General features: G+C 37.8%; 2 protein-coding genes and 1 pseudogene across 2 annotated transcripts in view; 2 read left to right on the top strand and 1 right to left on the bottom strand.

Moving 5' to 3' along the window:
- Positions 1–8,307: 8,307 nt before the first annotated feature.
- LOC139457375 (scavenger receptor cysteine-rich domain-containing protein DMBT1-like) overlaps positions 8,308–25,351 on the top strand; it is a 75,933-nt gene continuing 58,889 nt past the window's right edge. The window contains exon 1 of the mRNA XM_071238781.1: positions 8,308–8,695. Within this exon, the coding sequence (XP_071094882.1) occupies positions 8,308–8,695 (388 nt within the window). The remainder of the gene's footprint in view (positions 8,696–25,351) is intronic.
- Positions 9,274–10,576, top strand: LOC139457889 (uncharacterized; annotated as a pseudogene).
- LOC139457888 (uncharacterized) lies at positions 12,149–14,381 on the bottom strand. The gene is made up of 2 exons (XM_071239236.1): positions 13,788–14,381; positions 12,149–13,364 (listed from the first exon to the last, which is right to left on the bottom strand). Exons 1-2 carry the CDS (start codon positions 14,372–14,374, stop codon positions 12,149–12,151), a joined length of 1,803 nt encoding a protein of 600 aa, XP_071095337.1. The 5' UTR covers positions 14,375–14,381.

The raw sequence follows: 25,351 nt of genomic DNA, 5'->3' as shown, positions 1-25,351 counted from the left end.
ACATGTAAAGATTAATAGAAGTGCAAAAAATAACGTCATAGGCCGCTTGCAGGCAGGGGAATCCCGATTAGCTGCTGTAGCCAGGGTTTTTAATGTAGCGCCGAGCACCATCACAAGGCTATGGGATCGGTTTCCAAGGCACGGGTCAACATGTGATCGGCCAAGGTCAGGACGACAAGGAGTAACAAGCCCTGCCCAAGATTGTTACATCCGACTGCGCCATCTTATGTATTATCTCATCTTAATATTGCAGAGTGCGGCGTTAAACAACAAACAAACAAAACTTTACCACTCTTAGCTTGCCCTTTGGCTGTACCATGCCACGTGATGACAGCTGATGATAAATGATCTTTTTGTGCAGTTTCTCGATAGCTCTGGTTTTCGCTCTAGAAATACGCCGATCATGTCCAGAATCATCAGAAAGATCATGACAATCATATTGGCGTACCGTCTTCCAACCTCCATCTGATGAGTTGCCTAGCTTAGTCAGCTTATCCTTGCATTCGATCAATGCGTGAGATCTCTGCACGAAGTGGATCTTGCATATAGTCCACTTTTGAGTAAGAGACAGCAAATTTCATTTGCTTCAAAATTTCAAGTGTCTCAGGTTTGAAATGTTACTGAAGCTAGTGCCCTTCTCGTTTTCATACGAAATCTTTTTCAGTTTTGAGTTTCTGAATTTCTTGCGCTGTTCGAGCCACGCTATCTTGTAAATAAACAAGTCTATCATCAACAGACCTGTCGATTTCTTCTTTAGATTAGGATAACTGTTGTAGAATACTATATCAAGTTCTTGGTTAATGTCTTCAGATGGCTCAATTATAAAATGGTGGCAGAAAGACAAAATCAACTAATATAAACAGACTGCGCTGTAACAGCGACACTACAGAAGATATTGAACTACCCGAGCTTTACAACTCCTACATATACCCTCTCCGGTACCGCCTTGTACCTTGAATAACCTCCCTTTACATCTGGCTTTACCTCTAAGAGAAATCAGTTTCATTTTAATTCACTCTGTTCAAACGCTTGTGCATTGAGACAGCAACGTTGATATTGACAAAATCTTTAAATTTAAGCAGATTGACAGATTTTGGTCTCCATGCACATTCTACAAGGAGAGAATCGAATCGAAGCTTTGTGACATGTGTAACCTGTCCTCAGATACCAATGATACCTTTGGAGATTGCAAACGGATTCAATTTGCTTGTTTTTTTGCCTATAGCTTCAATAACCAAGACATGTGGTCGACAGTCGGATCGAATTTGTGTAGAAGTGTGTGAGTGAGTGAGTTGGGTTTAACACCGCTTTTAACAGTATTCCAGTTATATCATGACGTGTCGGATTCATTTTGGAGGAAAGCCTGGAGTGATGCAGGTCTCAGACGTTTACCACTTCGGGGAAATCAACCACCACGTGTATGGTGCTGACAAAGCTAGAAACATAATCGGGGTGAACGGAGATTCGAACCCACAACCATAGGTTTCTGGCATGCCCAAGGGACGCAACTATGCACATGGAATCACGGCGCCTTAGACGACTGGGACACCCGTGCCCACAACTGGCGTAGTAGTTTCGTCAGACTCAATGGGCCTATTCACGAGCAAACAAATCTTCTCGAGGTGTGCTTTTCAAACCTGAAGAGACTTGGACATAGCCATCCAAATCGCCTACAGTTAAACAAACACAGTGGGTATTATTCCTTAGCCAGCCAGTAGGAAGTCACCGTTTATATGGTACCCGAACAGATTGTTACTAAAAAAAACCAAACTTATTACAGACAATGCCAAGAAGAAAAGTCGTTTCACACTATCAGTAATGTATGCAATGTTGTTTTTTGTGTGTTTAGGATAAACAAAAATAGTAACACTTTTAGATTGACCGCTTGCTGACTTAACCAAAAAGCTGCTGAGCATTACAGGATAATAAAGTGTACAATTAAGTCTTCTTTTCAGCCAATGAAAATATGTGTCATGCACCGCTGCACCGTCAGATTCCATTGAATTCCACCCCTGTGTGTGTGTGTATGTGTGTGTGTGTGTGTGTGTGTATGTGTGTGTGTGTGTGTGACTTTCATACAGTGGGCGCCTGGAATTCCAATAGGGCCGTAAGGTGTATTATTGATTTAAAACATGTAGAATTCTAAACTCTTTTAAAAAAACATAAAGGGGCGGAGGCTTGGAACTTCGTTAGTGAGATGGACACCTTATGTAATAGTCAGGAGTGACAGTTTAAAATAAGACGACTGTGGTCTGTATCAAATACTAAAATACAGTAGTGTAGCCAAATTCAGTGATAATAGTATATTCACCCAGTTGAGACAGTGGTCGAGGTTCCTGGATGTGTTTTGGCAGGAGAAATGAGCGATCCTCACATGAAATCTGGTTCCAAAGCAATGACAAGTGTGACAGACCTTATATGTGAGAGAACCCTAAAAATGCTCTTGTCCCACTATATATACAGCCTAACAAGCTACTGGAAACTGCTACTTGTTTCATAACACACTATCACCGTCCGTGGGAACCAGAAGTTTACTGACATGTAAGTGGAAGGAAATTCAAACTGAAACTGTTATGTTTCTGTGTGAACTGCCAAAAGAGAAGAGGAACCTATCGACTGTCTTTCAGAGTGGGTTAAGTCAGTGCGGGATGTTGTCATTTGCAGAATGCACAAACTTAATTAGAGGAAACGGAATTGGAATCAGCCCTTTCGGTCCGACCAAGCTGTCATCCAAAGTCAGGCCACAGATAACATAACCATTATATGTAAGCATCACCACATTTATTGTTTGATCAAAGGTACAAATAACATATCAAATAATACCACGTGTTTATCCAGTAAGTCAACTGAGGAAATCTGCCCAAAAACCATAAATCAGTACTATCAACGTTTGACTTGACGCTAAAATCCGAAGACATGTCCATCCCTCTTTTGTACTTGATTCCAAAGCTCCATAAAAATTCGTACAAAGAGAGATATATTGCTTGGTCCAGTAAATGTACCACAAAATCCCAGTTTTAAAGATTAACAATAATCCTTAATATAATCAAGGAAGGACTATCTTTATATTCACAGAAAGTATTTGAGACAAGTGGAATTAATACCATTCTCCAAAAACTCATCGGATTTGCTTGACCTTTGCAATCTCAGAACAACACATACAGTGACAACACATAAAGTGACATATATACTCTTTCCAAACAAAATTGTGTTAGGTAGGAAAATACATTTATACGAGGAACCATACAAAGAATTGAGCCAGAATGTTGTGGAGAGAACACTTGGTAATTGTAGTCATCTCAGTTACCGGTACATAGGAAAAGTCCAAGGTGAAGGTCAGCTATCATAAAAAACGCGTATGTCCCCATTCGAATCGATAGTGGCCCGTCATCCTGCCCATGGAAGAGACGAGTATGCGAATCACATCCTTGGAAATGGGAACCCACGCATCGGGTCTGGTCGCAGATTCTGCGCAGTCCGGGTATTTGGGATACTTTTGAGGTCGCTGTGGTCATCCTTTCACGAAAGATGGCGCAGTCGGATGTAACAATCTCGGGCGGGGGTGGTTACTCCTGGTCGTCCTGACCTTGGCCGAGCACATGTTGATCCGTGCTGTAGAAACCGATCCCATAGCCTTGTGATGGTGCTCGGCGCTACATTAAAAACCCTGGCTACAGCAGCTGATCGGGATTCCCCTGCCTGCAAGCGGCCTATGACGTTATTTCTTTTCACTTCTATTAATCTTGACATGTTGTTGAATTGTGACTGTTCGGTTGACGCAGATGCAAGGCAATCAAAAACCCTGCACTTTAATAATGTTCATAGTACTGCTGCACGTAAAGTGCGTGCAGTTCCATTGGCCTTTAGTTAATGCACTGTGTGCGTTTTTCCGAATCGACGTGTTTCACGACTTTAAGATCATTAAGATCTGGGGTAGAATAGGTCTTCAACAGCCCATGCTTGCCCTAAAAGGCAACTAAGCTTGTCGTAAGAGGCGACTAACGGGATCGGGTGGTCAGGCTCGCTGCCTTGGTTAATGCATGTCATTGATCCCAATTGCGTGGATTGGTCATGATGTCAATCACTGGATTGTCTGGTTCAGACTCGATTATTTACAGACCGCCGTCATATAGATTGAATATTGCTGAGTGCGGCGTTAAACAACAAAAACATCAACAAGAGGCGTGAAACTTGTTGGTGAGACTGTTACCTTATATAGTACCAAGAAGGGCTGGGATAGGTAATTCAGTTGGTTAAAAGTGGGTCCTAATTGCTCCCAGAAGTCATTTCTTTCTGACTAAGCACACATTCATTTTGACTGTATATGTTTGAATAAAGATAAGGGTTCATTCAATTTCAGTGTAGGCTTTAAAAAGGGCCCATTTATCTTGGTAGCTAAATAATATTTGTCAGGACATCCGGTAATATAATCCCGAGACAAGTTGTAGGTCAACCCATCTTTCCATGACTAACATATAGCATCCTCATATAAAACATTGAAAACATGTAATTTATTCTTGAGCATTTTTTGATTGTAGCACAGGTTGTAGTCTCCAAGTATTCTCACTCCATGTGGGAAAAACGTCGATAGCTACTATTCTCCAGCCGCTTCAACTTTAGAAGGATCAGATCCTTATTGTCTTCCGAAAGTAGGGCAGATCATCCGTTGACAAATAGAATCATGCTGTATAATGAAAACAGTTTCGCGATAAGTGCGCAAAGGTGCTCCGAATGTATCTCGACACTAGCTAGAAAGTGGCGGGATGATACCGCGTAGGTTTACAGAAAATGCTGCGAAAGTGGCACGTAAATGGCGCGAAGTATCGCGTTACTGGCGACGATAGTGATATAGTGATACAAAACTTCAGATATACTATCGTGTGATGCTTCCACCCATATCAGATACAAAGTTAAAGATTTATATGCAGTCTAACATGGAGATTTATTAAGCATGTTGAAAATCATTTTAAGTGTGTTTCTCACGTTTAGGAAGGTGTAACTGGTTATGTCTTTAAACAGTATGAAAGTGCTGGTATCGTGAAAAATCGTCATAGACTTAGTGCTTTTGCGCTTGATTAAAAGTACGTACTCTGATGTATGTATTTGTAACAACCAAAATTAATTTAAAAGCGCTAACGAGGAGGCATGGCTTAATTAGCACAGCCGGCTAGGCCTGTAAGCTGGTTCGGCATAGGTACATTATGTATCTGGATAATTTTATTTGTTGTGCGGAGACCTGTGTTGTATATATAGTGTACCGGTATGGATTCCATATGGGTCAAGAGTGTTGCTATTGGGGGCGTGACGAGTTACCTTGATTTAAAGTCAGTTACATAATTTGAACTTTGTAAGATTTGTTTTTCAATTTTAGGGCCTTGGGGTATGTCTAAATGTTCTTAATGTGTTGCAATTTACTGACCTGTGATAATCCCATCAATAATTTATTCCAGTTATTAACACCGTGAAAGCGTTGCTTAACAATAATCTTTTTAGCAAAAGTTGTAATGTAAAATATTTTTTTAAATTGCAGGTGATTGCTTTTTGTCTACTCTACTGGCCAAATATGTACAGTTATTTTAGACCAATTAAAAACCTTAGAGCAAATTCTGTCACATTACTGTTGTTTAACTTAAAAAAATGTCTAAAAACTTTAGTTTGTACTGTATGAATAGGTGAGGCAAGCCCTATATCACAATTAATATCAAGATTGAAAGTTGTTTTACGTACACCCGGACACAAATACGACATGCTCTGTTTTCTGTGATAATAACTAGCATTCATCTGTTTATACCCCACATTGCTGATCAATAAAACATTACTGGTTCAACCAGAGATTCATAGAACGTAACACATACATTATTAGACATACTTTCTGCCACATCAATTTTCTCAAATAGCAATGATAAGGCGCGACTGGCAGATTTATAGTCTTTCCTAACAGTTCTTCCTATATCTAAGAAGTAATTGAACCATTAGCCAAGATGTCTATAACATTCAACATTCTGTAATGTGACATCACCACAATTGAATTGAATTCTGGTCATGTTACAGAAGGACATCTTAAGTGTATAATTAATTGCCAACGTTTGCACCAACCATTCAAGACATTAAGAATAAATTGTAGAGACGCTTCATCTGGAGCAATGAGCGCGACATCAACATCACACAGCAACAAAGATAATATTACATCGTTTATTTGAATACCACAATTGCGATTATTAATACATTCAACCAAATCATGAATGTACTCTGAAAATAAAAGTAGGGGAGAATTGACAGCCATGTTTTACTCCTCGATAAGCAGGAAAACGTTCAGTGAAATATCCATTACACCAGCTCTTCGCAGCTTGAACTGCAAATTATCTCTTGTAGCAGTATCAAACGCCTTTTTTAAATCATCAAAACTGACAAAAGTTGATTGCTTTCAGGTTATTCTATTTTGAATTAAAGTAGTTAAAGCATATCGATTATCCGTTCAATCTCTTTTGGGAAACCATCTTGTTCATCAGCTCAGTTAGTATTGCTCTCCAACCACCAAGACAGTCGAGTATTTAATATATCTGCATTTAATGAAGGGATTGAATTAAGTGAAATGCCTCTATATTCAAGCAGGTAACATGAACCTTTAATACCAGCTTTTGGTATCAGGTTAAATACATTCTCATCCCATGAACTAGGCACAACGCTGTTATTGAAACAATATCTTATAATACTGAACAGTAAGGCAAGACAACTTGCGTTCCTTAATACGGCTGCCAATATCAAGTAAAACCGGTCGATTTAGATGGTCCCCCATACGACTAAAGAGGTGCTTCGATGCTTCTGCTTGTCTCTAAAGATGTAACTATTTTGTCGTTTATATTTGAACAGAATCACTAAAGCAGTACTGCTACATCATGACTAGAAGAGACCCCTTGGTACCTGATAATAGAAGTTTAATTACCTTAATTATTTGTTTCTTCTTAGACATGTATGATGTGCTTACTTCTTTACGTATTGATAGAAAACAATGCATGTTTACAAGCACAAATAAGCTTTTTGAACATGGCGGTTGTTCTGATTTCAGTAGAAGTATTACTATTCTCTAACGCCGTTCGTACGTCAACATTTGTTAGAATTGTTTATGCTTTGAATATCCTTTGATGTCCTACGTCAGTCTGTTTTTAGTCTAGTTTCTCTATTCAGCTTTGTTTTCATTTGTTTTGTAAGTTTCTAAGATCTCATATGTGAATCCTGTTGAAAGTGGTTTGATTCCGAATGGGCTCATGTTGGAGTCCTTGGTATGAGAAGTAAATAAGACCAAAACACCTGAATAGTTTGGTAGATGTTACTTGTGAAAAAAACCCAATTCTAATCTCAACGAAAAAAAACAGTGTATTTAGCCAACCAACATTATAACATTAGCTTTCTTCTATGCCATTGTGTACTGAATAGTGAGCACATTTTGAACATTTATCACTCTCCTCTTTCATATGAAATCCGTGAACATCCGTCGCAGAATAGGTCTTCAGCAACCCATGCTTGCCGTTAAAGGTTACTATGCTTGTCGTAAGAGGGATCAGGTGGTCAGACTCGCTGACTTGGTTGATGCATGTCCTCGTATCCCATTTGCGTGGATCGATGCTCATGGTATCCATCACTGGATTGTCTGGTTCAGACTCGATTATTTACAGACCGCCGTCATATAGCTGGAATATTGCTGAGTGCAGCGTTAAACAACAAACAAACAAAACAAACGTTCATATGATCATATGAAATATAATCCTAGATATATTAAATAAAATATCAATAGATATTGGCCGTCCTGCTGTTCAACTCTAATAGGGAATGGAAATTGATTAAGCCTCAATGGCCCGATAATAATCCTTATTTAACACCAGTACGCTTTAGGATTTCTAAGAAAAGAGAGGAATTAAGAGTTGTGTGTCATTCTAAACATTTAAGGCGGGATAGATATGGTCATAGAAACAAACAAGAAACTGAACAGAATATTCTGTGTGTAGAATATAAGGTGAATGTATGCAAATAAGCATGAACATATTCTATCTCTAGTCCTTACATAATAAAATAAGTATTAGTTTTACCTATTTGAGAACATTTGCTGTCAGGAAATCGAATGTAATGTGCAGTCATCAAACCTAACAAGTTCCCATCTCTCGCAACAACTTGACGGAAATTTCGAGAAAGTGTCTATGTTGAAAAATGTGCTGAAGTAAGTACTTGTGTTTGTTGTTTGGATATTTGTGATCTAATATCCTTAAAAGTTACATTGCAGAACAGCAAAATGAGACAAACCAATTAATTTTGATGTTCAGTTGGTTGATTAACCACTTCCCAACAGTTCAGATGGTGTGTTGTGTTTCAGCTGGTGCAGTGGTTTATGCTCGTCAAGGAAGCAATGCAACCTTGTCCTGGCGACTACCCCAGCCTGCTGTCAGGGAGTTTACAGTGAGACGTTATTCATCAGATATTCTGTTCCATGTGACCAACTACAACAAGGTGGACATCACTAGCACGTACAGGACAAGAGCAGAGTTTACTGGGAACATTGACTCGTCAGGATCTGGTGTGTTCAGTTTCCTGCTTTATGATGTTGTGTGGAATTCTGACCGTGGTGTCTACAGATGTTACAGGGGTTTACAAGGCTCTAGAGGGGATCAGATGTCTGACTGTGGACAGGTGCTTGATGTCATACGTAAGTATATGACTCAACTGATTGTACAATGCTATTTGTTATAATGTGATAATATTTATTTGGAATCCATAAACTGATGATAAACTTTCAATCACATTCCCTCAAACAGTTTTCATTTCACAAAAAACAGGGTTTACTCTGTGCTTATAATTGTCTAACAGAATTTGGAAATATTGATGAAGCACAAGTATTTTTAACAGTTAACACAGGCCGCACTGCCAAAAAAATCCATATATACAAGCTTGTATATCCTTTGGAAAGATGATATTTCCAAAGGATATACAAGATTGGAATGATGATATATACAAAAATATACAAGTTTGTATATACGACATATTCAAAAATATACAAATTTGTATATATGGTATATCCAAATTTGTTTTCTTTGTATATATTGGTAAAGGGAGATAATTGTTATGTATTTGTGTATAATTATTATATATATATGCAAATGGAAGTGTTTAAAGTTGAGCACTGTGTTTCTTTGTATTCGACTTTCCGAAAAGTCAAGTTCAATGAGAGTTATCCGTCTTGAGTTGGAACTCTTCAATTGGTTGGATGAACTTCCGCCGAGTACAGTCAACTTCCGTCAAAAATAGCGCGCTGCTTCGAAGCTGTCAAAATGGGGAAGCAATACTGCTGTATTTGTAGCAATTTTAGGGGAAAGATAGTCGGTGAAAGAATAGTATCTCTACACGTCATTCCAGTAAGCAAGTCCCTACGACAAGCGTGGATAAGGCGACTTCGGTTAGTGAGAAAAGACCTCACAGTGACCAAGCACACAGAAATATGCTCAGAACATTTCGTGGGTGGTAACGGTCCAGGCATAGGGCATGATGTTCCATCGATTTTTCCGAAGAAAAATTACAGTACTTGCACAGTGAGTTATTTTGATTTTTATAAGATTTATGCTATTGTTGGTGTATTTAATGTGTTTTATCGTTTGTGAATGTTATGTGATTGTGAAAAAGTGCTATGATTAAAACTTGAAATGAAAAAAAAACCGTTTCAAGTTGTGTTGATCTTAAAATTCTATGTATCCTCTCTTTCATCTTATTTGTTTGAATAAATAGAAAAAAATGTCTCAGTGTCTGTTGATAATTTGTTGCAGGTGTCTGATGCTGACTTTGTTGATACCTCTAAGCCAAATGAAAGCCCATTCAAGCAGGCCTGTGACCCTGAATCTCCCAAAGTGACTATGCAGATACATGGAGGGACTCCTCAGTCTGATGAAATTGAACATCATTCCACAACATTCAGTCAAGGTGCCAGGTACAGCGGGAACATAAGTTTTTTCTCTTTTTTTGAGTTTGTTGATTATTATGAGAAGTTATGCTTAACAAGACAAAATATAAAAATCATGGTGTAGTCTCTCTTACTTACAGAACAATAAAATATAAAGAGCATAAAATATATATATAGAGCATAAAATATAATAGAACATTGACCAATAAACTTGATAATACACTTCTTATATTAGATTTGTATTAACAGATTTATGTTAATTTATTTTTTATTAATTTTAATTCCTTTAACCTCAAAATATCGGAAAAAAACTATTTATTTAATGTGATGAAAAGCTATTTATTATTTTGACAGATCCTATGATGTTGCATCAATTATGCTGCATGACTACTGTGAGGCTGTGTGTGAAGACGACATCAGTTGCATAAGATATGGATCATCGCAAACAGAAATGGTGGAAGGTAGAAGCATGTCTACTCAAACTGACGATCTAATATTCCAGTGTTTAAATCCTGTGAAAACATCCTGTGCAATGACTCAGACTGAGACTGAAAATAAAAAAGTCTTTCGCAATCAAGCCACTCAAGTCAAACTTCCTGATTTAACATTTTTTGATGTGAAGAATGATTCAGAATTGGTAACCTATTATACAGGTCTTGTGGATGCAGAAAAGTTTTCATGTTTATTTGACGAGTTTTCTGAGGTTCATGACAGGGACTATCCAACATCCAATATCGGACGCCCTAAATCTTTGTCTTTGATAGACGAGTTCTTTCTAGTGTTGATGCGTCTTAGACTTGGACTCCTAGTTGTTGATTTATCAAAGCGATTTCATATTTCCAGAAGCTGCTGTGCTGATGTCATTAATAGATGGATTGATATTTTGTACAACAATTTATCCTTCCTAGTTGTCTGGCCATCAATGGATACTATTAATACAACTATGCCTCAAGGTTTTAAAGATCTGTATCCAAATACAAGGGTTGTTATAGATTGTACAGAATTATTTACAGAAAAACCTTACTCTATTGGTAAACAGTCACAAATGTACAGTCATTATAAAAGTCACATAACATTTAAAGCGCTTGTTGGTGTCACTCCAAATGGTGTTGTTAGCTTTGTCTCTGACTTGTGGTCAGGAGCTATAAGTGACCGGCAAATAACAGTAGAATCAGGACTTTTAGATTTGTGTGATCTAGGTGATGCAATCATGGCGGATAAGGGATTTACAATCTCAGACTTGACAACACCAAAAGGTATACTCCTAATAATTCCACCAAAGAAACATAAGAGAAAACAGCTGACTGCTGTAGAAATTGAACAAACTAGGAGAATAGCGAACTTGAGAATCCATGTTGAAAGGCACATGGAACGTGTCAAGAATTTCAGAATTTTGCAGGGTATAATTCCAATTACAATTTCAAAATCTGTAAACAAAATCTGGAAAATCTGTAATGCTTTGACTACTCTGCTTCCCCCTCTTTATCCTCATGACCAAGAAATTGATGACAATTACTTCTTTGATGACAGTTCCTTGCTTGCTCTGTAATTAGTAGGATTAGCATAATCTTATTGCAGCTCCAGATGTGAATGGTCACATGATATTTTCTGCTATATTTAAACTTAATAATCATGGTATCATGATAACAATTTGTATTGAAAACATTGAGCCAAATAAGTCTAGACAAATAAGTCTATTTTTGTCCAATATGACTATTGACATGACCACCTACTGGCTGTCTATTTTTGTTTTACTTATTGAATCAAAGCATTGATATAAAAATCCTGACTCTTCATATAAGTAGATAAACAATTTCATGTTTTAGCTGTGACAGCAGGATCATAGTCCCATGGTTCTAATTTTTGTAACAATAACTGAAAATGAAAGAAATAAACGCTTGATGATTTTCTTTAATCATGTTGTCCATGTTGTCATTTCAAGACGTTACAGAAAATATGTTATGATATGTTATGGCTTAATAGAATGGTTCAAGAAATTACAAGGAGAAGAAGATATCCTATGTCTAAGCGACATACTATCTGAACGGTCAGTCGCCGTGAATGCGACGTTAAGTAACAATTCACCCACTGAATGGTAAGTATCTATGACTATCAAAGAAAGATATGATATGGTATTGAGTGAAACATTGAATTGACTGAGTGAGCATAGGGTAAAACAACTGGTAAGATGGTAGTACAACGGTCAATCTAATACAGTGAAACACCTCGCTGGACACGTAGGGTATATTTTTCAGGAATAATGGCTGACAGATAGAAACTGCGAAGCCTTGTGACCATCTGATGCCACTTGTTCTCGTCAAATGTAATCCTTTCAATAGATATCCCTTTGAGAGTCCACACCACAAAATCACACCAAGTTCTTTTGGTCAAGGCCATCTGTCCTTGGACTTGAAAGTAGTATGCATGGTTTTCTTTTAGAGTCACATTATTGTCCACAATATGGCAGAAGAAATTTGTATTTGATGCAGCCTCTTCTGGTGTTAGATCTCTGAAAACAGATGGACATTTAATCTCTACTAAGCCATGTTGATTACTACATGTACTACAATCTGTGCATGACACAAGTCCATCAGGGCTAGTTGCAAGGTAAGGGTAGTCTGTATTCACAATTAGTCCACACTGAGACACTTTCAACTGGGGATGAAGACCTGCCATTTTGTTGATATACTGCCGCCTTGCTGCAGATTCATGTGAAAGTTCCCATCTGGTATGTCTGTTACCAAATTCGCCCCGATATCCCATTAGGTCACATACAAGTCTATCTGGAGCTGTAGATGTCTGTCGGATAAATACTTTGCCAAACTGTGAACTTGTTATCCTTTCCAATCTGGCTTCCTTCCAAAACTTTGTTTTATGTTGTCCTCTTGTTATTCTCTCTATTGACCTCACATCCTTTTCTGACACTTTCATAGAATCAAAATAATTTTGAAAGGTAGTTTGACAGGTTGGCGATTTAATATCAACATAGTCAGGAATACAACGATCAATGCATGGTATTTTTGGAAGTTCTGGCATAGGTTCAGGAGCTTGAGTAACAGTAGTTGTATTAACAACATATCCACATTTACTTTTTGTTTCATGACCAATTAACTTCTTATTAAATCTTGTGAGATTTATTGTTGTCTGTGGCATGTTGCTGTTGGGACACATTGATCTTTTGTTGATTGTTCCATTCTGTATTCCGACAGTACCTTGTGTAGTCCCAGTACCTTTTTGTTGACTCTTCCTGCCACTTGACATCAAGTTCAAGTCATCCGATTTCATTGGATCCAACTTCCTTTTTCTGGGAATTTTCCACTTGCACTCAACTGATGTGCATGAAAGCAAACCATCCTTTTTCTTCTGACTAATGTCTGCAAGGGCATGAAGCAGGGCTGATACATGATTACAAGCCTCCCCGGCACTGCAAAAACAAAATTAGTTATATTTATTAATATTATTTGGACTCTAGCTTTAATATTATGAAATAACAATCAAATGCATATAAAATGACACAGTCATGTTTCCTCTATTTCACCCTAAATAATTATTATTTTTAATGTAATCAGCTAAAGATGTCACATATTAATAAGCAACAATATCAATAATCTGTTTATTTATTTAAATTAACAAAAGTGAATGAGAGGTCCCACAAAGGACGAGATTTTAAAATGTATCAATTACTTTGCTGGTATTTGGAATTAATAATTTACATATCTTTTGATCAAACTTAATATTTGGAACATATTTTCTTTGAAAAGGTTTTTAAACGTTCTGTTTGTAAAAAAAACAGCTATCTAGATATAGATGACACGACTTTAGTTATATAAATGCAAAGTCTACATACCCAGCTGCACAAGTACAATTTGCTGAATGAACACGACCTGTTACTTTTGAGAGACTTGCCCAAACGTCGTGATCAGGGCTTTTCCTTGGATCCGCTGTTGGTAGTGATGGTATGACACGGCATCTGACAAACATATGGTCACAGTCGTGATGGATATCGTGTAGAGCTACGCCGTGAACATGTCTATCTTGGTAAAACACCACTGCCTTCATTTGTCGTTTAGCCATCATGGGTTTCTTGTCTGAAGTCCTATGGTTACTAAGTACCATATAATTGTAGATTTCCTTCTCTGAGAATTCCGGCAATGATTCAACAGCATCGTTCCATCCAATCATTAATGTAGTGGGGTCTGGCATTCGATATCCGCTGGGTGTGACGAGCTTCCGTTGCATAGATATAACGCCTTTACTGGGTTGTACTAAGGTGGTTGCATCCAAACGAAGTGCCTTCGCCCCTCTTGCTCGCGCTAAAACTTGTGCTCTTACCCCAGTCACCTTTTGATTTCGTTCCCGTAGGTATTCACGCAATTCTTTAACTGTCATTTGATGGAATTCATCATCAACGTCAATATTGTTATTTGCCGCCATTTTGAAGGTTTACTCGGCGGAAGTGAACGTGAAAAGGGGACATCACTCTAATTTTCTTTGCAAAGGGAGATAACAACACTTTTCGGAAAGTCGAATATGTTTGTAAAGGAGGATAATTGTTTTGTATGTGCAAAATAGTATCAGCAAGTTACAAGAAACTGATATTGTGGCGTGTAACATTACTGGAATGTTTAATTAGTACTCCACACTGTTAGCGGGAGTACATACTCTCCTTGCAATGATATTGACGGGTAAGCGATTGAGGCGTCTAGTACTTGTCCTGGCGCGGTGCTTGGTATGTGAGTGGACTTTATGGTCAAATGCACAGAGAGGATAAGCTGTCGGGGGTGATTGGCGGTGACTTCCGTTTTGAAAGTGTTGAAATCAATTTGTGCTGAGCTTGGATTCGTTTGTACGGAGAGGGTGCGATGTGATTTGTAACATTCCCACGTGCACATGGCAGATTAGCTAGCAGTGTGGATTGCACAGAGGATGAAAACTATTTTATTATTAAATTAAAGTGACACAGAAATTCTTAATAATCCAATAATGACTTTTTTATGATAAAGTTGTCTTTTATAAGTGAATGTTTTACAGTTGTTCATGTGAAAAAACTATGAATGTTTATTCAGCGTCCGAAAATAACACTCTCTCAGTAAAGTACAGATTCTCGTACTTTTTAGGGTTGAAATAATAGACGTTGATGGTTTATTATCAATGGACAAATTAAAGCCAAAACCTTACTTATCAATGATTGGTAATGGGCAATGGACAATGGGCAAACGGGAGGTAGGGGTAATCAGCGCCAATTATCTGTTGGCTTCCCTTGTTACGTTTCCTTCTTTGCTATCCTTTTTCTTGTGTTGTTCTTACAGGTACATATATATGTTTTCTGCCTCATAGTATTTGATATTCACCAGGTGAAGGATTAATTATATACTCCGAAACGTTGTGTTCCTCATAATGAGACGTTGACATCCATAATGTTTTCCCTGAAGTGCATTGCTAAATCTGCAGGAATGAGGTGAGGTGAGGTGAGGTGCAATTTGGTTTAACGTCGCGTCCAAGATTATTGCACTTATATAGCGACGTGCATGCACGTGTGTGTGTGTGTGTGTGTGTGTGTGTGTGTGTGTGTGTGTGTGTGTGTGTGTGTGTGTGTGTGTGTGTCTGCTTGTACTAGTCCGGACTGATGCCGATTTATAGTGCTGAGATACCATGACGCAGTTTAACATAAATACCCAACTCAGACACGCTATACTGACTCCGAGCCAACCAGTCCTTGTTTTAGCCCCTTAATGCCGAGCGTCAGACAGGGTAACAACAAGTACCATCTTCTAACGTCTTTTGGTTTGACGCGGCCGGGGACCGAACCCCGAACCTTCTGTTCTCCGGGCGGATGCTCTACCACTAGAGGATCGATTATGTATGTAAGCATGCGTATAGATCAATGATGGCTGACGTAGACATAATAAGATGACTGAAGGGATATGGTGGGGAAAGATGAATGCGATGTGTGTTTGCATGCGTGCCTGCGTGCGTGCGTGCATGCGTGCGTGCGTGCGTGCGTGCGTGCATTTTGATACGAGGGTTGGCGAACATGTAGTGAGATGATTGTGAAGTAAGTTAAGTGGTTGAGGATGTGGCAGGTTTGAGTATTGATACATGCAGACTTTGGGTTGGGGGACTTTGTGTGCCGGTACTGATGTCTTTTGTTTCGCTCACTTAATGTGTTTTTTTACTCAATAAATGGTTTATTGCATTTTAATGACTGGACATGTAGTATCTCAAAGGTCATACTGGCCGGGCATTCTACATATCTACCTGAACTTCGTAGTCATTTTTATGCTGTATAATTCTTCTTTATCTTCACCCGCACTCTCACACACACACATTTATTGTTTTCTTAAATGTATCCTCGAGAGTCATGAGAAACTAGAAATAACTGCCTTTGTCCTGTAAATCTCACCAAGTTTCAGCTTTTGCCTGTTCCTTTGTGGAATGAGAATTTGCATTTGTAAAATGATCCTCTCTTATCTGTCTGTACCATCAACTTAACTCCCCTCACCCCCTGCAGTTTTCCCGTCCCATATTGCCTAGCAGGTGACCCACACGGAGGAATACCGCCCTCCCTCAGTCAAGCACAACATAAATAATGATGATATCATTATGATATTATTGTCATTATTATTCCTTCAGATTATTAAAAATAGCATTTATGTTTTCATATTACTCACAGAGAAAGAGGTATGGAGATTGTGGAGATTATGTTTTAGCATCGACATTGTTAACATAATTCTTTAAGATATTATGTTTCGTTTGTTTGTTGTTTCATGCCGCACTCAGCAACTAAAGGATCTTACAACATACATACACTTAGGTTCATTTGTATTATTAAACCTGATAAAGTGATATAAATATGTATAGTAGCTATTCTTAAAAGTAAGCACATGTTAGATTTATCAACCTAGAAATATTTCACACCAAAGGATAATCATATATCACTATTCTATGTCGAAGTCAATGATATTTGTGTATGCTATTGCTACATGATTGGTTATGACACGGATACGTCATGATAAAGCAATGCGAAATTGACATTTAATGATATAAGACAGCTATGCGATAAATCGCAAAGAACAATTCATTGCCAATAAACAGAATATTCACACTTTCTGACAGTAATGGTTGATAAGTCACGCACCAAACATATACTCTCGATATACATGTTGCTCTTACTTAAAAAAACCTAATGGGCTAACAAGATACGTATATTAAAGTACCATGCTTTCCTGATGTGCTATCATTCTAATTTGAAATAATGACATAAATAGTTACCACTCATCCTTTAATATTTTTCAAGGTCGGTTAATCACAAACATATTTGAATATATACAACAGCTATACTTACTTATCTTTATACTTAAAAGCATGAGGTTCGTCTCTCATACAGACCCCGAAACAAATATGTCCAATACAGCCAGACATTTGGCAAAATGAAGAAAGTCTTTTGGCTCCTTTTTATTATATTTTATACTGTAAAATATGTTCATTTCAGAAATTAGATGTTATTCTAGCATCAGGTGTGTGGTTCGTTCACTACATCAGCGTTGACATTAAAATAATATTTACATATATAGATACATACAGAGGAAATGCTTAGCATTTATCTTTTAAGGAAGATTGCAGGACGATTTGCTTTATACATATATATGTGGATCATATATGTATGGACATTTGGATGATATAGATATACTTCCTTAAAGATAGTGTTCGTAGATGACTGTAGAAATGGAATAATTATGTGAGGAATCGGGTTTAGCAACCACGTTTAGCAATATTCAGCCATATTGCGATATTGGTTTCCAACATACAAGACGGACCATGAAATTATGACTTGAATTTGGACCTGGCTTTCTGGTGTGATGTAACACCCCAGAATCTCCGGTAGAAAAAGAGCTTAAAGCACGAATAAAGATCACGAGATGAAACTGATGTATACATCTGGACATATATTTGCGAAGTATTACTTCGTTAATTCATCAGTATATATGTGTTTTGCGCAAAAGGATATTGTAGGATCGACTCTGACATGCGCATATAACTTATTCACCAGTGCTGTAATATTTAATTAATTTGTCTTTTGATACATATCGATAGGAACATGGAGAGTCTGTCTGAAGAAATATAGACATGCATGGGATCTTTTGGATAGTTGTACTTCACGGTAAGAGTTATGCTTAGTCTCAACTATATTTGAATTTAAATGGGGCCAAGTGAGATGGAAATTTCAGCCTGAACTTGTTGAAAATCTAGGCTTGTTTAATTTGGGGCTATAGCATTACAGTAAGGCCTGGGCGGAAGGGAAAATAACATGGATCAGGGACTGTGAGACAAACTACTTCACGCTCTGTATTGCCGTCGTGAGCTACGAAATTAGAGCCATCTGAGACAGCGACTCCACACCTGTTTGCACCCATCAGATACCAGTCACTACTGTCACTACTTCTCTCTCCAAACGAACAGAAATACGATAAATGTCGGAAGCGTATATATTTAATCCTTCTAAATTACTATTTAGATACATCATTTAACTTAAAAGTAATTTTATGTATCTCATGTTCAAAAATGTATTTTAGGTATCTGTGATGCTGGCACCGTTTTGTCGCCATTGTATAACTTTTGTAGAGTTATTATGACTATCAAATATACATGTCTTGAAATATGGACTTGTAAAAGAGTTCATCATTGAACCATATGCAGTCTAACCCATTTAATTGGCGTGTATGGATATTTTATCCATTTACTTATACACACTTATTATGGACATATACAGAATTTTTTCATTGTTCCTTATTATTAAAAGAAATACCCGTGAAGATCTGGGCTAGAATAGGCCTTCAACAACCCATGCTTGTACGAAGGCGACTAACGTAATCAGATGGTCAGACTCGCTAACTTGGTAGATGCATGTCATCATATCCCAAATGCGTAGATCGGTGCTCTTGATGTCAATAACTGGATTGTCTGGCCCAGAGTGGATTATTTACAAACCAGTGTCACAAAGCTGGTATATTGTTGAGTGCGGCGTTTAAAAACAAACGATCAAACAAAAACTACCTTCCAACAATGAGAAATTAAATTATTATTTTCTATATATTCAGTTTAATTTATAAAACAATTTGCTTCATAATTTAATTATTGCGTTTCTTTCTTGTCTGTTATTCAATGCACATGTTCAAATCTCTAAACTTTTGAATATTTGGTTTTTCACAAATGGTTACGTTACTGAGTTGCCTCGATCTTTAGTTATCTACTCACACTAAAAATTATTTGTACTATCGTATTTCAATTTTTTTTAATTCATAATACGAAATTAATAATTCATTTATCACAGTATATATCATATTCGTTTATATCACTGTCAGATGTTAAGGTTTTATTGCAGAAATTATAATGAATTCAAAATGTAGAAAGATACACAATTTGACATTATTTGAAATGCAATATGTCTCAACTTTTAAACTATACAAAGTATAATATAAGGATTAGAATGCCTGTAATCGACAGTGTTTACAAAAGAAATATTAGTCGATTATTCCCATTTTTCAGATATGCCCTTAAGTAGCAGTATTGTATATCTCCAGATAGATGTATACATTGTAGCTCTCATTATTTGTGGATAATTCAAAAAGCAACATAGAAAATATATATTCTACCATGACGAAAGAATACAGAGTATACTACAACTCGCATTTGTTCAAAAAGAGATTTCAAATCACAAAAACACATCTGATATAAACAGAGGTGGTAATGCTTTAATCTCAACAAGGTGCTCTTGCTCGTGAGCCCTTGTTCTATTCAGCAAACAGCAAAAACCCAAAACTCGACAATATATCCGATTACACTGACACAGGCTAGCCCCAGCTAGATTCTCCTAAACGTCAGTTCTAAATGCGATACTGACACTCTTGTACGTCCCCAAAACCATATAGAATAAATTTAAAAGGAATCCAGCTCAAGTCTAGAACGATTTGGCAAGCCTAGATTGCCTCAATTCTATCCATGGAAGTAAGCATTAATAAAACAATATTGTTCTTGACTCCTTCAGATTATATTTTGTAGATACATATTTTTTTAACTACGAAATTTTTACTGACACCGGTACTGTCCCTGTTGAAGCTATTTATAGCTGGAATAAGAATTTCGAATTATCGTCCATTGTGAGGATATCATATAGTAATCGTTGATGCCGCACTACACTATAAGAAACATTATAATCAAGTTGACTAGTTTACTGTATGTTATTGTGTGATGAATTTAACTGGATCATTGGTGACATGCGGTATTAATATTCCATCAGTTTCTTTCCTCGTTCGTCTATCCATGTCTACAAAATAAAAATAATAAAATTATAAAGGAGTACAGAACAGTTCTTAATTTCAGGCTAGAGCTGTGGAAATCTAGACTTTCCCAATCATTGTAGCCCTGCGTTGGCCTCATGTTTTACTTTATTCTCTTGGGTCTACGTCACAGCTCATACCACACAATAACAACACCAGCTCCTGGATTTTGGTTTTATCATCTAACATGGCCAACTCTGCTCTTAAATAAACAAGAACCTAATCAGTGAGGGGTCCTTTGTCATCCCTATTTGACTGCTTATTAAAATCTTATATCTCTCCTCACAGCTGGTTGATATATATTTTTGCTGCTGAATATTCGAAACCGAGTGATTGAGTTGGTAGTACACATGTATACGGTTCTATTTCAAATGACAGCAGCGCTCCATTATGAAAACAAATTGTTTTAACGCCGCTCTCAGCAGTAATCCAGTGATATATGACGACGGTCTGTTGTATATGAAATAAATGCAAATTGAATCTTGAATCTTGAAAGTTGTAACTTTTCCACAAATCAGTATCACGTGCAGTATACTGTATATGAACTGCAATTTACTGTATCCAACATGCAGTATACAGTGTGTTGCGAGCTCCACACAGGGCTGGAGCACACATTTCCTACCCCTCTCCTTTCGGCAAACACCTCATGGGGGTGTAACCAGGTCACAGGTCAGGCGTGCACTCGTCAGTCTTAAGCGTCAAGAGTAAGATCTTCCGGACGATCACTGCACTGGAGTTATGGGGATTGTTGATCAGGTACAACGTGTTTGGAACTGGGAGTTGAACACCAAGCACTTAAAGAGAAGAGCTCACAATAAAACGTTATGGACTCGCGGACGGACTTGTGTTTTCAATTCAAGACTTACATGTATCAGACTGAACTTTTAAGACAGATATAACTTGGTTACCGCTCCCTAACTGTAACCTTAACTAAACTTTACGGCTTTTATACACCTTTGTGATAGGGTGACAATGCGACAAAGAGACATATTTTGACATTGAAAATGTCGCGTCACGCCCTTTTCGCCCTTTTGTAAAATATAGAAAAAGATTATTCAAAGACAACGCGGGAATGCGACAAACGGCGACAATCAGTTACTGAGGAATAAGTGTGTGGCCATTCCCAACATTTCAGCCAACCGTATGACTTATATTTGACCTTGTTGTTTTATCCCTCTGGCATATAATGCGGGGGAATATAGCGATCAGCCAGTCTATCTTTCCGTCCGTCTGTCTGTCTGTCTGTCCGTCCGTAATCATTTCCTTTTCCGGGGCAAAATTCGAAAACCATTCAGTATATCTGATTGAAACTTGGCAAATCTATCAGGCACATACTGAAGTGGTGCCTTTTGATATTTGGGCATTTTTCTAATTTTTATTTTTTAATTTTTTTATGGAAAGAAGTTGGACATAGACTCAATTGGGGATGGGGTTCGTTTCCGGGGCAGAATTCGAAAACCATTCAGTGTATTTGACCGAAACTTGGCAAATCTATCAGGCACATACTAAAGTGGTGCCTTTTGATATTTGGGCATTTTTCTAATTTTTATTTTTTTAAATTTTTATGGAATGAAGTTGGACATAGACTCAATTGGGGATGGGGTTCGTTTCCGGGGCGGTATTCGAAAACCATTCAGTGTATTTAATCTAAACTTGGCAAGGCTGTCAGGCACATACGGAAGTTGTGGCTTTTGATATTTTTGGATTTTTCTAATATCTATTTTTTAAAGTTTTTTTATGGAAAGAAGTTGGACATAGACTCAATTGGGGATGGGGTTCGTTTCCGGGGCAGAATTCGAAAACCATTCAGTGTATTTGACCGAAACTTGGCAAATCTATCAGGCACATACTAAAGTGGTGCCTTTTGATATTTGGGCATTTTTCTAATTTTTATTTTTTTAAATTTTTATGGAATGAAGTTGGACATAGACTCAATTGGGGATGGGGTTCGTTTCGGGGGCAGAATTCGAAAACCATTCAGTGTATTTAATCGAAACTTGGCAAATCTATCAGGCACATACTGAAGTGGTGCCTTTTGATATTTGTTTACGAATCTTTATTTTTACAATTTTTATTGAAAGAAGTTGGACCTAGAATCTTATGGGGAACGGGTTCATTTCCGGGCCAGAATTCGAAAACCATTCAGTGTGAAACGATGTATGCTTCTTAAAGAACATTCAACTGTTGACTCATTACATACAGAATTGCATATTTACTAGTTGATACTTTTCAGACAGCTGCCAGGGGATATGTCATCTTTGTGATGACTCTTGTTTAACCCCTGAGGAATCAGAAAAAAGTCTGATGATCAGAATGTTATCTCATTTATTGCAAGGTATAACGTCATCAGTTTAATACAAATTTTGATTGATGATTTTGACCATTTACTTTATGTTTTTGGATATTCAATTTACACCTGGTTCTAGGATATCAACAAATAGAGGGCTTTATGGTGGCGTAATGGTGCGTATAAATCATTATTTAAATAAAGCTTAATGAAGTTAAGTGAGTGAGTGAGTGAGTTAAAGCTTTACGTCACATCGGCAATATTTCAGCCATATCGTGACGAGAAATTTCATTTATCAATACATATGTTTTAACCAAATTAAAACCTGTCATCGATGGACAGTAAAATTACTAGAATATCACAGATTAATATTTAAAACTAGCATACAACCATAAAAGATATCACTATATATAACGGTACAATATAAAAAGGGCTATGGATCGCTAGCAGCTGAAGGTAGATCACCATGCTAGGGTCCATAGGGACTTACAGTACTTTTGCTACCTGAATGGACCCCAGCCGGATAATGTAGTTAAGAAAAATATGAGATAATTGTAGTGACTGGTGCTTCCACACTCGTACATTGGGTTACATCGGATTGGCCACCCGATGTTACTCGTATGTTTCCGGGTGTGATCGAGGCACGTGATCAACTTACCCGCCAAATCTGACAGGTGACAATCGACAGATTGAGACAAGACAGCAGACTGAACGGACAAAACCCACAGAAGCTAACACGATCTCGTTCTCCCCTTCATCAAGCTTACGCTGTAAGGTAAGCACCTTTCCCTATCACTAGGCTTTCACAACAATGGCGCTGTGAACAGGATTAAGCCTATTTGTGATATTGGTGACAAAAGTAAATATGTCACACGACAATGGGAAAGGACTGATGAATGGGTCACGTGATGTCCTTATATAGAGCAAAACTCGCAGTATGGAGCGTTTTGAGCTTTTTCATTGGCTATTAGAGTAATACCCCAATGCTCTTTAGTTTATATATTTATCACTTTTCGGCCGTAAAAACATACTCGTAATGTTAAATGCACAGTAATATCAAAGGGTGTTGATGTATCCACTATCCATGTGTTTTGATCATGTCAACCGCTGGAAGCTGCATGCTTTTCACCCGGCGTATTACGTGTAAATTTCATGGTGTTGATTGCAGTGTTGCTTGTACCTAGCTGTCAATCACTGTCACTGGGTACATGGTAACGCTGTAACAACTCCCATGGCTTTGCATGTTTTGTTTTTAACATAAATTCTGTCAGCATATTTATATATGTGTAGTGTTATCATCATTTATCCACTTATACTTTTATTATATGTATATAAATTATGTATTCACATTAATGCACATTAAATAGTGGGTAAGTATTCTGCAGGTCTTTTCCATTAATGCAAGGGTTTGCAGGTATGTTTTCACTGTGCATTATTGTTTATACAAGGTTTTAGGATGACACTTCTGCACTCAGTCATTCGCATGACTGACAGCGGTCAACTGTCACCTAAGCCTGGGGTTATATTTATGTATATTAGGTTTTTCAATTATTTTTACAAGGTGTTAGGTTGACACTTCTGCGCTCACTCACTCTTGATAAGACTGACTGACAGCGGTCAACTGTCACCTAGACCTGGTGTGTTTATTGCATTTGTTTTTTATTTATATCCATTTGGTAAGTTTGGTAGCTTTTGCAATTGTTGAGAATATTTATTTATTTGTCATTTTTATGGACATGTTTATGCCATGCATGAAATGTGATTGTGTTATATTAGCATAGGTCAAACGTTAGATGGTGCAAGTATTTCACCTTAGTATGGCCGGGTTTCATTTCAGTTTGAGACACCCGCTAGATTATTTTGGGGTATGCCATCTGCTTTGCTGACAATATGCGTCCACTTTTATGCTCTGTCCTTCATACGAACGGCATCATTCTACTGGTCAGCAGTCAGTATATTCGGCAACGTGGAGCATTCTTCACGATCAACTGGCGCTCTATCCTTCTTCAGACAATGGGCTTCGCAGTCGGCTGCCAGTGCCTCACCCTATTAGCAACATGTAGCACAATGTTGTTTGGGTTGGTATCAGTTCTCTACTGGTGGGGGGTAGAGTTGATGGTATATCTTGGGTTTTCTCTGCCGCCATGGTCTCTCTAGCCCAGGTGTAATCCGCCATGCAGGTTGCAACTTCCATTCATCTATCCTTTGACATGTACCTGATTTGTCATATCCATAATATTGACATGTCTTTACTTAGGTTAGTTTAATGTTATACAGCTACCATGTAGGTACCGAAAGGTCAGCTTCGTCTTACCTTAGGTTGTAGTACAAGAGCAAGAATACTTTAGGGAAGGCCCGGACACTTTTGTTCCTTTCCCAATTGTATTTGTTCCAAACATGGGGTTTTTATAACTTGTACTTTCTAATTAATTATTTAAGACGGGTTTTTGGATTATTTCAGAGAATCCAATCATGCCGCCAGTTTATATCAATCTGTGCTCTGAGGAAGAACTCAGGCTTATTCTGGGAATAGGGATGAAACTGGCCCGGAAGATTCTTCAGCTCAGAGAAACCTTAGGTGTACTGACAGAGGAGGATTTTCGTAATCTCCCCTCTATCAGAAACCCTGAACAGGCTCTAAGCACCATCTCCTTTGCCACTGGTACTCAAACTGCAGGCTCTTGGTCTCCCGGGATGGTGGGGCAACCTGCTTCCAGGCAAGCTGCACCATCCAAAACCAAAATATCTAAATCTGCATTTTGACAATTTACTCCAGCTACGGAAAGT

Source organism: Haliotis cracherodii, unplaced genomic scaffold, assembly GCF_022045235.1.
Source record: "Haliotis cracherodii isolate W230 unplaced genomic scaffold, xgHalCrac1.p SCAF_12, whole genome shotgun sequence".
Lineage (NCBI taxonomy): Eukaryota > Metazoa > Mollusca > Gastropoda > Lepetellida > Haliotidae > Haliotis > Haliotis cracherodii.
The sequence above is the reverse complement of the archived record's forward strand: the minus strand, read 5'-3'. Positions and strand labels throughout refer to the sequence as shown.

Coding starts and splice junctions, on each gene's coding strand:
- LOC139457888 (XM_071239236.1), bottom strand. CDS start 14,374: ATGGCGGCAAATAACAATATTGACGTTGATGATGAATTCCATCAAATG. Junction 13,365..13,787: donor AATTGTACTTGTGCAGCTGG/GTATGTAGACTT, acceptor TTGTTTTTGCAG/TGCCGGGGAGGCTTGTAATC.